We start from the raw sequence: 13,227 nt of genomic DNA on the forward strand, positions 1-13,227 counted from the left end.
CAGTTTGAGCCCCATCACCTGAGGTGAGCTCTTTGCTCTGTGGTCTGCTCTCTGAGGGCACGTTCAGGGCTGCCCATACTCCTCTTCCCATCCTGGATCAGGCTGAGAGATGATGTTGGATCACAGGGATCCAGGCTCTTGAATGAATCTCTCCCTCCCTTGGCCCTCAGGTCTCACTGTAGTCACACGCTCTCCAGACAGTAACAACATGGCCAGCAGTGCCGTGGGGACCTCACTCCCCAAATTTGCCATCCGGGGGATGCTGAAAACATTTGGCCTCCATGGAGTTGTTCTGGATGTGGACTCAGTAAGTAAAAGACTTTCAAACATGCCTTTGCCATGCTTGAGGCTGTCTGTCTCTTTTCTCACATCACTGAGTGGGTGGCAGCCTTCAGAGCCTGTGGTGGCCCCTGACCTGCTCTGGTGCCTGGGCCACGGCAGAGGAGGGAGAAGAGGCGCACGGTTGTCTGCCCTGGCTGTGAAGGCCACAGCCAGAGGTCAGTCCAAACAAACCAGTTATTGAAAAGACACATACTCATCTTCTCCTTAAACTTCCCCATCACCCATTACAGGTGGGTGATTATGTCATTTCATAACTGAGGTAGATGAGAGGTAAATTGTTTCAAAATCAACGAAACAAACTAACAGCATTTATCAAGTGCCTGCCATGCTCAGAGTTTTGTGTTTTATGCCTAGATTCTGAGAAAGCTGTAAAGTATAACTAAGAGAAGGCCCTTCTTTATGGCACACTGCCTCACCATTGGAGAAGTCAGTGCAATGTGATGGGAAGGACCCTGGAACAGGATCCCTAAGACCAGGCTCTGCTTTAGACTCCCCCCCTCCGACAAGCCTTAGGGCCTATTGCAAGTCTCTCCACATTCCCAGATCTCAGTTTTATGTTTGGTAAAATGATGGGGTTGGAGTAAATGATCTTTGAGGACCGCTCCTGTTCTAAAGTTCCATGAGCTCTGAGATAAGTATTCAGATAAAGATCTTAAGAAGAAACTCCAGACTGGCCTTCAGGCTCTGCTGAGCGAGCCAGGCTGCTTAATGGACTTAGTAACTTGTAAGAGGTTAGCTCTCAGACCTGTCGAGTTTACCGTATATCTTTCGGGTAGAATGTCAGGACTGGCAGTGATGAACTCCATCTTAAACAGAATTAGGCCAGCTCATAATTTCATCTTGCAACTTTAAATCATTCTGATCCAATGTAACTCAAACTTCAGATACTGGTGACTAATATATGTACTAACATGTTTTCCTAGCAGGGGAAATTCATGACAAACAGAAATCATTTATAAGTAGAAAATCATGAAAATAACATTGTATGAGAAGCAATAATTTATCATTATTTCTTGAGTGACTTGGCTTCCAATGTAGATGATAATTGTCCAAATGTCTATATAGTTCTGTATCGCAAAGTGTACAAGACTCTCCACATAGAAAGTAGAAGTAAACCATTTATTCAGACAACAGAGAGCCATATCCCACAAGCCATTTATCCCAATCTATCAGAGCAGTAAAACATTCCACACACAATATAACAACCTGGAACTTCACCATCCCAAAACCTCTCTGACTCCCTGCTGGGGTCTTCCGCAAAACAAACTCACAGTACAGCGAAGTCAGCCTGTTCAGTTATAACTATCATGAGGGCGGCCATTAGCAGCCATAACTGCTCTCTCTCCCTCTCCCCCTCTCTCTTCCTCTCCCTCTCTTCCTCTTTCTCCTTCTCCCTCTACCTCCCTTCCCCTTCCCCCCTGTCTCTCCCTGTGACGTAAGTAAGTCACATGGCCTATTAACGAGTGGGAAAGATCTTCACATCTAAATTGCTACTACACTGTGTTATATTGATTTTCTAAGTATAGTTTTATTTATCATTTTATTCCCTGGCATTTGAACCCAAATACATCTGTATGATTTCATTCTATGCCTTAATGACCACAAAATAGAGATGAGTCATCAGACAGGTACCCAGTTTTGTGAGCATCAGCAATGTTAGAAACATGTAACTTGACCTTATTGTAAATCAGTAAACTCTACTGGCTCCCAGTTCTCTCTGGTGAACAGAGGGACATTTAGAGCCTGCTACCACCTGGCTCTAGGCCAGCTCTCCTGCTTTTATCCTCCTCGAGCCCAGCTGGCCTCCTGGCTGTTTTCACCTATAATGTCCTCTTGGCCATCTCTGGCCCACCTTATACCTGGACTGTGCTGCCTCTTCCTTCCCTGTGCTTCTCAGAGTCACTGGTTTCCTTCAGATTCTACCAACTCTGTGAAACCTTTCCTGATCCCCCAGCTATTGGGTCTCCCCGACAAAATGATCGTGTCCATCTGGTGTCTCTCTTGTATGCAACTTCTTTGCTTACATATTGTCTCCCTTGATGTAACACAACTTCTCAAGGGGAGGGACTTTCATTTGTTTTTGTATTCTTGGTGCTCGGCATGTAGTTGGCACTTGATAAATGCCTATGGATTGATTCCATCTGTAAGCAATAACACATAATTGGCACTTTTTAAAAAGTTCAATATAGTTTGTGAAGACACATCTTAACAACTGAAATTTACCTCCATTGCCTGACTGGTTCTGTTCATTGTATATAACCAACACATATTTAAATTTGCTCTAATCATTATGCTTTTTTCCATTTCTGTTTTGAATATTTACAACTAGTGTTTCAACCATATTTTATCTAAAATTGGTTGCTGCATGGAAGAAGATTGGAAAACCTGGAGGGGAGAATAAATGTGCATGTTTTCAGACTTTGCAAATAAAATCAATATTCAGGGAAAAATACCAACAAACTTTCTTCTTATTGTTGTAGGTAAATGAACTGGTGCAGGTGGAAACTTACCTGCGCAGTGAAGGAGTGTTGGTGCGGTACTGGTATCCTATTGACATGTTAGAGAGGCCTCCTGCTGGCTACCGCAGGACTGCGACCAATGGCCTCGTTACATTGGACAACACCAACATTCAGATTCACAGGTAACTAAAAATCCCTTTAATCAGAACTTTCTGCCTAGGTCACAGGGTTAGGGAACCTGTGGCCTCAAGGCCACATATGGCCCTCTGGGTCCTCAAGTGCAGCCCTTTTACTGAATCCAAACTTCACAGAACAAATCCCTTGAATAAAAGGACGTGTTCTGTAAAACTTGGACTCAGTCAAAAGGCCGCACCTAGGGATCTAGAGGGCTACATGTGTCCTTGAGCCCACCAGTTCCCCACCCCTGATAGAAGGTCTATACAGGACTAACCCTCCTGGCAGGTTCTCCTCTCGATGCCTTTTAGTTCCTAAATCAATTAAGTGCTTACTGAACACCTGCTGTGTGCCCACACTGTGCCAGGCACCTTGGGGGGATACAGAAGAGTTAGGAGGGGAGGTCTGACTCAGCACGAGGGGCATGGTAACCTAGGAGCACACCCAGCCAAATGGGTGGCTTTTTGTGCCATTTGTCTTGTTACTAATGGCAGCATTTCATTGTGTGCTAGATTCATAACTGTTTATTAGGTTTAATAGAAAAATATCCTCCAGATAAATCTCTGAATCTCAACATGTTCCTTCACAAGGTGCTAAAAGCTTTTCTACTAGTAGATCTTTGGGGTTTATTATTGACAGATATCCACCATGAGAGAAAACATCTGGTTATTAATAGGCAAATAGGCCACCAGTCTGAAAGAGATTCAGACACTTTGAGGTAGCATCCAAATGTAGGGCGTTGTTACTGTTGTCAATAACATGCTTTCAGCAGCAGAGGAACATGACGTGTCCAGTACAAATGTACTCAATGACTGAATACTATCCATTGGCCAGTGCCATTGAAAGCCTGGCCAGTGATAAGGGTGTATGTTTCTAGGCTTTCCAAAGAGGGCTTTTCTTTTCAAATAAACATGAAGGAATTTATCACCGAAAGAGGCTTCTGGAGCTCCTTTCCTAGGCAGGAAATATTCCATTTGTTAGATGAAACTTAAACCAGGAAAAGAAAATTACTGAAAGATGAAGATTCCCTTGTTTGTCTTGTGGCTCTGTGCTTAACAATTTCAGTTCTTTGAAACTGGGGATGAAAGGATTTCAAGGTGGGAGGCATTTTGATTAAAGACCTCGTATGTTTGTGCTGCTTTCCTCCATTCGTGATACATTTACATTTACAAACAACCGTATGCAGAGGGAAGGGAAACGCATCCGTTGTTTAACCTGTCTTCCTAACAAGTCTTCTAAGTCTGCTTTGATTGGGTTTCTGCAGTTGTTGTATATCAGTAGTCGGTACCATCCAAAGACCAAAGTCTGTGTGGTGTTTTCATGGCTGCCAGTCCCTAACAGAGTCCAAGTGTTCTTGTAGTAAATTTAATTTGGGCCACTCAAAAAATATCAGTAAATAATGACCTGACTCTCCGTGGCCTCCAGAGGGACTTTTGGAGACATGAAAACTTGTTCTCATTTTAAAAGTGCCTCTAAAAGATTTTTTTGTGTAGTTTTCATCTCTAAAAGGTTCCCTCCTTGTGGGTGGTTAATAAATAAAGCCCAGGTACAGTCTAGCTAAAAGCTTAGGTGCTGGCAAGGTAGTAAGTATTTTGGAGAGGGAGACACAATCCGGACAAGACCCTAGTTGGGCATTAATGAGTGATTTTCCGAAGCCCCTGCTCTCTGCTTCCTTTGATGGCATTAAAACCAGTGTCCTGAGGAATTGAAATCTGGGGCCCTTTGGGCCCCACTTGGGCCCTTTGTTTTTGCAGTTAGCTCTGACCAAGCTCCCTAGGAAGTGCAGAGAGCAGCCAGCCCCAGGCACAGGGCACACTCTGATGGGCCTACTATTCTTTGGCCAGAGTGAGAAATAAAATGGCAGTCATAGCAACACTACGTCATCAGGGTGGTTTGGGAGAAACGGTAGTCCTTAGGATCTGGGGTCGAGGAGGGGAGCAGGAGACTTCCCTCCCCCCACATCCCATGTTTCTTCTTTCCAGGGAGCTGCTGAGATGCGAGGCCTCCCTGGCCCGGCTTTACTGTCGCATGGCCCTCCTCAACATCTTTGCCCCAAAACTGCCTCACCTGTTTACTCGTCTGTTTCACATCCCTGCCATTCGGGACATCACCCTGGAACATCTGCAGCTCCTGTCCAGTCAGCTTCTTGCTCCACCCCTTCCTGGTAAAACACCACTTTGCTTGTACAGTCTCCTCAGTTACTGTCACATGCAGTAGGCCTACTGCTGCACCCTGGTGAACAAATGCCTCTCCAGACTCATCCCAGGTCACAGGGTGTTGCTATGCCTGTCCTTCTTGCTCTCTTTGAGATGAGGAGCAAAGTTTGAGCATGGATTGGGAGGCTCATGTGGAGAGACTGTCCTGAAGAATTAATCTTTCCAGAATACTGTTCTTTATTCATGTGAAGTTGGCCCTAACTCTTTAAACTTCCACCATTGTTAGGTGCCAGGTGAGTTCTTGTGACTCGGAGAGAGACTAGGAAGTGTCACTTACCCAAATGATGACTCTTTAATATTATGAGAGTCAGAGAGTAAAACATTTTCACTGTGAAGACCTCATTTGAGGCAGACCCTTTTCACTCTGTGACTTCAGGTAGAGCTGCATTTAGGGAGGCCATCCACACATCCTTTTTGCGGGGGGAAATGCCATGATTCCTGCTTGGGTGCTTGGATTAAAGACCTTCCAAGATAGGGCTGAGACAAAATATTTTTGGCTGTCCTGGCAAATGCTGCTTGATTCTGCTCCCCAGCCCCAGGGCAAAATCCAAGAACTGCAACCATCCCTCTCTCCTTCCTTTCCCCCCCCAGCTACCCAACCTGACCTGTGCAATCTGCCTTCTGATCCCTGCCCCTGCTTTACCAGAAACTTGGAAGAGGATCTGGGAGGAGGTTGGAGGAGGTGCTGGGGAGGGAGTCACACTCAATAGAACCTTTGGTCGGCTGGATGCGCAAGTCCACGCTTCATTCGGGGCCGCACCCGGGGTAGTTGCCTCCTCCATCCCCCTCCCCACAGTAACGACGTCCACTACATATGCATGTGCGATGTCCCCAGTGGCACCAGGCCTCGTTTGGGATTCTCGAGGGCTGAGGTTTCCTTGACCTTTCCCTGCCCCTGGTCTTTGAGGCATTAAGTTGTGCTTGTAGATCTTCTGAACTCCTCTCAGAATCCTCTGGTTGGGGGAGGGAAGCCAAGCCTCTTGGTACCTTCCAAGTGTTTTTGGTTTGGGCGTGCTTTCAGATTCAGCCTCCCAAATGAGTAAATGAGGGTCCTGCGGCTGCACGCACTGCCCTGGGCTCTGCATTCAGGCTCCGTTTGATTTCCTTTTTGCAGATGGCACCATCAGCTCCAGCGCTGTCCTTTTGGCCCAGTCTCTGCAACACTGCATCCATGCCCAGAACTGTTCTGCGGCAGACCTCTTCTACCAAGGCAACTCGCAGACGGTCAGAGATTGGCTCAATGTCGCCATCACACGGACACTTCAGCAAGGAGAAGAGAGCCTTTTGGAACTAACAAGACAAATCTGTTCTTTCCTGCAGGTAAAAAAAGAATCTTTGATATAACTTTAGTGTGGTCACAGTTTTAAAATAGAAGACATTGATTTGCTAAAAATTGTGCTCATTTTATTCTTAATCGACTTCCTTTACTCTTCTCCAGGTGCCTTTGTATCTTGTTCCCTTAATTCCCTGTTTCCGTAATGCCCTCTTGTCCTACCCCACCTGCTGCCGAGAGATTTCTTATCCTCTCGTTTTTAAGCCTAGCATGAAAGGGTGACATGCTCCCGTTTCTTTTGGCAGCCTGTGGTTTTCATGATTAAATGTCTCTCTGCAGACAGCCCCGGAACAGTTTCCCTCAGAAGAATTCCCAGTTTCCGAGTCCAAAGTCAATATGGATGTTAACTTCCCTGGGGCCGCCTTCGTTGTGGTGTCCTGTAAAGAAAGTCAGTCTGGCTTCCGCAAAGAGTAAGTGTCCTTAGTCAGGTAGAAGGCCGTGGAGAGGGACGGGGGACAGAGCCTGATGAAGCTAGCAAAGAAACGTACCAGTTGTCTCTGGTACACCTGCTGTTTCCACATCCCTTCCATTTCCCAGGTGGTCACTCCCTGGATGGCCCAGAGAGCCATCCGTTATGACAAAGAAAGAAAAAAGCAGTTCGGCAAGAGACCCCAAACAGAGGTGGTCTTGACATTCTGTGCTGCAGCCACTCCCTCAGTTTCCTGCCTCAGCCGAGAAGTGGGTCCAGGCACCTCCTCCAGTCTGGCCCTCGCGCTTTCATGACTCTTGGCCTCAATCCTTAGTTGCTTTTGGGGTGGTTGTGGTTTGTTTTCTGCTTTTGGAGTGCCTCGTTCACCTGGTCCTCTTTGTTCACTATGCACCAATTCACAGGAGCCTTCTCTGCTACTCTCCATTCGTCGTATTCATTGTCTCTCACATCTCAGGAATATTCCATTATGTTCATATACCGGAACTTGGTTAGTCTTTTTCCAGTTGATAAATCCAGGGTATTTAATTTGGGAAACATTTCTTTCTGACAAAGAAAAGGTCATTAATAATAATAATGACAGCCACTACCACAGACATCTACACAACATGATAATTTACTAAGTACCTACCAAAATGCTCTTTGGTCTTCATAACAGCCCCAGGAAATAGATCATCAAAGATCCTCCTCTTTACAAAGGAAAAAACGGGCTTATGGAGGTTAAGGGATTTCTTCATTAGTAGACAGCAGTCAGGACTCAAACTCGGGCCTTCTGACATAGCATCCGGTACTCTTTCAACTGGTCTACTTTCACAAAAGATGGGTGGAAAAGTGCAGGCATGATTCCATTAGCCAAGCCTCTTACCGTCATCTCCATTAGAAACACATCTGTCGTTAGTGTCCACTGTACATGTGGCCAACTCCTCCATCATTGCTCATTCCTTCTTTCACAGCTCCTCCCTATACAAGGCTCCATGGGCCCGTGTGCTCTTATATGGACTAGGCCACAAAGTGAAGCGTAATGGCCAGCTCAATCTCATCGAAGCCGTCTGCTATCCACGGGACGCTTCTCCAACCAACACGGGTCTCACCCCACCTCCAACCACCAACCAGTATCCTTCCGTGATCATAGCGACCGACAAAGTGCACATCAAACTGGGTAAATCTCTTGATTAGCTTATGGCGATGAAGATTGGCAATCATTTCTCTGCTTTTCCTTTTCTAAAATGGAAGGGATTTTCTGCCTTGCTGAGTCCATTTCCCACTGGTAAAGAAAAGGTCTGTTTACTATGGTACACTTTGGAGAGCTGCATAGTTGTGCAAAGGCCTGACAGGTGATACACTCTTTGGTGGTAACAGGGATGATATGTTTCTTCCCACACATGATTTGGGATGGTTACTTGGTGGTTGGAATGACTTCCTCTTAGTATGATTGGACCAAGGCAATACTTTAGATTTCACCATCCAAACTGAGTTTCATTCAGTTCTCATCCCTCAGACCTGCTGTGATTAAATTGGGCCCCCAGGGTATTGGGCAATGAGAGCCACAGAAACACACTCAAGTCCTAAGTAGCAGACAGCACTTGGGATGTTTTCATTGGAAAAAATGATGTGTCTTGTCTCTCCCAGCATCTTGATTAGACCTGCCATAGTTTCAGTGCTTGAATCCAGTTTTAGGTGACAAAGAAGTCTATTTAAATCTGAAGGGTGCTGCTTGCTGCTTGTCTCTCTGCACAAGATGCTGTTTCTAGGCAGATGATGGAGGAGGAGGGGCCTTTGGGACCAGGTATCTCTACAAAGGAGAAAGGCCAGGCGGGCTCACAGTTTTCAAGTGAAATTGTACTCAGCTGAAGAGTACACTGTGGCCATTTGGAAGTCACTCAGAGTCTACTAGCTTAACTTTAAATATTCAGGTTAGAGGCAGAGGGCCCCTGACTCAGCGCAGTATTCCTGCTTTTGTGTTCTTCATGAGAGCAGTCAGCCAGAAATGCAGGCCTATTCACAGAGGTGGCTCCTCACTGTGATCCTGGTGAACAATAGTAACAACTCAGTTTTTAGACAAATAGGTCTTCAGAGTTAGAAGGGGACCTTGAGATCAAACAGTCCAAAATTGACCCTCTCTCCCCCATTTGAGGAAGCTCAGACTCAGAGATGTTATGTGGCTAGTGAAGTGCTTTTAGCTATGCAGCTAAGAAATGGCCATGCCAGGACCAGCCTCGGGCACTGGGGACCTGCAGCTCATGTTGGCAGAGCACTTGCCTCATCACAAGCTTGGAAGGAAGGAGTGGAACTCTCCCGCTCAGGAGAACACCGAGGCTGAGAGAGCTCAGGTGACCTGGCCATGGTGTCATAGCTTATTAGTAGCAGAGCCAGCCTTCAGTCACCCCTGGCTGCTGAGTTCTCCTAGCTTAGAGCTCCTTCGATGGCACATCTTCAGGTGGCCCTGATCAGTGGAGTGGCTGGCAGCCATCTGGAAAAACCCTTGGGATGGCTTGTGCCAGGTATTAGCAGAGAGTTGGGATATCCTTTCAGAAGAGAAAAAAGTGATCTTAGCTTCCAGAAATCATTTTTACAAGTACAAGTTAGGGTATGTTTGATCAGATAGCAGTTTATCTGAAGATCTGGGGTGGTAGGGCCTACAAACTCAGTATGGCTTGCCAGGTGATGGGACAGTCTCAAGGCAGGTGCCATCTTGGGCTGCAGGAGAGAGTCCTGGTGTCCAGACCAGGGAGATGAGAGTTTGGTTGTCCTCTGCTCTGGAGTCCTGGGTCCACTTGGGGCAGCATACTCAGAAAGTGCTTTGGCGTGCTGCAGAGTTTCAAGAGGTCAGCAGCCAGCATGGTGAACAGCCAAGGAGCCACTTGAAGGGAAAAAAGTCAGAGCAGTCTGGCAGAGAGAGCTTGGGCTTGGAGTCACAGGCCTGCACTCCAGTGCCAGCTCTGCCACTAACTCATTTCAAGGCTTGGAGGAGAAGACATGTAAGTTCCCTTCCAGCCCTAACTCTGATATTCTTGCCCTAGGACATAGGGAACGATAGAAGAACAACCTTTAAGTGTTTAGGAGGCCATTATATAGAAGGAGAAGTCAGTTGACTCTTTTGGAGCTGTGAGTGGAAGGGCAAAGAAGCAGATTTGGTTTCAGTATAAAAAGCTTCCTCAAAATGAAACCTGTCCCAAAATGGAACAGTGGCTTGGCTTTCCCTTCATTAGAGGTCTTCCAGAAGAAGATTCTCAGTATAAATGTTGTATTCTTGCTTTAGCACTGCTTGGATGAGAGAGCCTTGGAGGCCCCTTCCAGCTCAGAAATCTTGGGAGTCTGTAGCAACAGTGGTGTGTGGTTCATTTCATGCGGGCCGTAGAGCTCCCAGCTCTCTGCCTGCAGTAGCGTCTTAGTGTGTTCGTACAGTCTCAGAGCACTTGTTTCAGGAGGGGGAATATTCTAGGCAATGTCTCCTTAAAGCACAAGATAGAACTCATGTTCGCTTTACTAAGATGAGTTTGTTTCTCGGTGGTTTGAGAATGCTGTCTCTTCCTCACTTTTATTTACCCTGCTTCCCCATCTTCTGTTACCCATTTGAAAGGGTAACATTTGAAAGGAAATTGTGTTGGCTTCCTGTGTTTTCTCTCATTAGTAAAATGGTCACGTTTGTTGCCATGCTCTCCAGCTTGGCTTCTACCAACCAGTATCATGCATTTATTGAAATCAAGCGCCAACTGGTGACCTTCCTTCCTGGGGGGTGTCCTAGGGGTCTCTCCACCTCCAGGAGCTGTGCTGGTGTTGCATTCTCTGCCCCTGGAATTCCCATTAGCCATGGCTTTTGCAGAGCAGCTCTTGTCTTGGAGATTTGAAGATAGTGAAGGGAAATCTGAAGACGAGCCTGATACCATCATCCCAACCTCAGTTCTGCTGCAAGTGGTGGAGCTCCTAGGTGAGATACAGAATGATGATAAGGGGGGTGATGCTGATGCCCAGAGCATGGTTGTGTGAAAGTGCAGTCCAAGCAGGGCTTCATTTGGGTCTCAACCATCCTGAGAAGCCGCTTCTTCTACTTTTCTCTTTTTATCAATGAGGAAACCAGTGCTTTGAAAGGTTAAGCACCTTGCTGTGGGTAGCACAGGTAGTAAGTGTCCAAGCTCAAATCTGATCAAGGGTCCAGATCCCCCTGAGTCCCATGCAAGCTTCACCTCACGCCAGGCCAAGAGCCACTCTCTTAGGTAATACACCCTCCTCTCTGGTGCAAATGCCGTACTGGGTAGAGGGGAGCCATGAAAAGCCCCAAAGTCATTCCTTCTTCAGAAGGAGCCTCACAGTTACCCCAGGGTGCTTGCTGTGTAAGAAGTTGTTTTCTAACATTGAAAAAAAAAAAAGGCTAGACGAATTTCTAATTTGAATTAGAATTTTAGAAGCAGAAGGAATCTTAGAGACCACCAAGTCCAATCTCCCTCATTTCACACTTGAGTAAACCCAGGTCCAAAGGTGGATGGGACCCAGCAGAAGCTGCAGATGGTAGAGCTAGAACTCAGCTCTCTTTCCCTGGCACCACCACGCTGGGAAAAACAAAAACCTCTCACCCAGCCCTGGCTTGGACAAAACCTGAGTTCCCCCAAATCTGGGGGTGTCTGAAACTTTGGGTGCCCATTAGCTAGCATTAATATCTTTTCAATCTTCCTGAGCTACAGTTTTATCTTAATGATTTAGAGAAGCTGGAGAGAGGATTGGTTTCTGTTGCAGATGTCATTACCAGGGGGAGGAGAGGACTCTGGCACAGTAATGTGACCCCTCTGGTTGAATCCAGCCTATGGACAGTCACCTGCTGAGAAGCAGAATGTGAACACCAGTTTCGTGTGCTTGGATTGTAAAAGCACTGTGATACGGACTTCTTTTTTTTAATAGGAAACTTCCTCTGGACAACTGATATGGCCGCATGTGTGAAGGAGCTGATCTTCCATCTCCTGGCAGAGCTCCTGCGCAAAGTACACAGCTTGGAGCAAAGAAAGAAGCCGTCGGGCCTGTCCTCCTCCATTGCCCTTCAGCTCAACCCCTGCCTGGCCATGCTCATGGCCCTACAGTCAGAGCTGCACAAGCTTTATGATGAAGAGACCCAGAACTGGGTCACCAGCAGTACCTGCGGAGGCTCGGGGGCCCCTGGGGCTGACCAGGGCAGGTTCTCCACCTACTTCCATGCTCTGATGGAAGCATGCTTGGCTGTAGCCGAGGTGACTCTGCCCATCAATATGAGCGTGACCTCGAGCGTCATGGCCTCAACCAATGCACCCAATCTTAGTGACTCTTCATCCTCGTCTTCATCTTCCCCAGGGCAGACCCCACAGAGTCCCAGCCTCCTGTCCAAGAGGAAGAAGGTCAAAATGAAACGGGAGAAGGCCTCCTCTTCTGGTAAACGGTCTTCCTCTCGAACAGTGGAAACAGATACATCTGTGCTGAGTATTGGTGGCAGCAAACCAGAGGACATGTTGTGGTTTCACAGGGCCCTGACCCTGCTCACCATTCTTCGGCACCTCATCAAGAAAGATCCCCAAGGGCTAGGGGTGACCAATGACGCCATCGCTGATGCTTGCCAGGCCCTCGTGGGCCCTACGGCCCACAGCCGCCTGCTGGTCATCTCAGGCATCCCCACGCATTTGGACGAGGGCATTGTGAGAAGTGCGATCCGGAAGGCTTGCAATGCCCACGGTGGGGTCTTTAAAGATGAGATCTATATTCCTCTGCAGGAAGAAGACCCCAAAAAGCCCAAGGACAAAGCAGAAGGAGGGGATGGTAGAACAGAGCTGGAGAAGCCTGTGGGTTTCCCCAGTGCCGACAGTCTAGACGTCAGCAGTTCCAGCAGCGTCACCCCTGCCATGAGCGTCAGCGCATCCGCCTCCACCAGCCAAGCCTCCATCTGCAGCTCCCAGGGGCTCTCTCAGACGGTTAGCGAGGTCTCAGGGGAGCAGTTTCCTCCTGGTCTGGAGCTGGCCATCCCTCCCAATTTGCTGGAGCCCCATGTTGTCTCCAGCCAGGAGAGTCTAGACATTTCCCTATGTAGCACTGGAAGCTTGGGCAGTCTGGGGAGCCTGGGAGAGCCCATTGACAATGCAGAAACAGCCTCTGTCTCAGATGTGGGATCCATGTACACGGTCACCTCGCTGGACAACCAGCCCCTCTTGTCTCGTCCCATTAAAGGCTTTGCCGTCGTCGAGGTAATGGCTCCTGGGCCCCGAGGGGTCATGGGGGTCACTGCTCCTCTCAGCTCTCTGGTTGTATCCAGGCTACACAGGA

The 13,227-nt window shown here is 47.5% G+C and overlaps 1 protein-coding gene across 1 annotated transcript in view; it reads left to right on the plus strand.

Annotated features, from left to right (window-relative positions):
• Nucleotides 1–13,227, plus strand: part of HECTD4 (HECT domain E3 ubiquitin protein ligase 4) — a 194,700-nt gene that overhangs the window by 159,962 nt on the left and 21,511 nt on the right. Inside the window, exons 54-61 of the mRNA XM_036741289.1 lie at nucleotides 171–307; nucleotides 2,823–2,983; nucleotides 4,958–5,139; nucleotides 6,306–6,511; nucleotides 6,804–6,934; nucleotides 7,905–8,110; nucleotides 10,697–10,879; nucleotides 11,845–13,148. Coding sequence (XP_036597184.1) covers nucleotides 171–307; nucleotides 2,823–2,983; nucleotides 4,958–5,139; nucleotides 6,306–6,511; nucleotides 6,804–6,934; nucleotides 7,905–8,110; nucleotides 10,697–10,879; nucleotides 11,845–13,148 — 2,510 coding nt within the window. The remainder of the gene's footprint in view (nucleotides 1–170; nucleotides 308–2,822; nucleotides 2,984–4,957; nucleotides 5,140–6,305; nucleotides 6,512–6,803; nucleotides 6,935–7,904; nucleotides 8,111–10,696; nucleotides 10,880–11,844; nucleotides 13,149–13,227) is intronic.

Source organism: Trichosurus vulpecula, chromosome 1 (assembly GCF_011100635.1).
Source record: "Trichosurus vulpecula isolate mTriVul1 chromosome 1, mTriVul1.pri, whole genome shotgun sequence".
NCBI lineage: Eukaryota > Metazoa > Chordata > Mammalia > Diprotodontia > Phalangeridae > Trichosurus > Trichosurus vulpecula.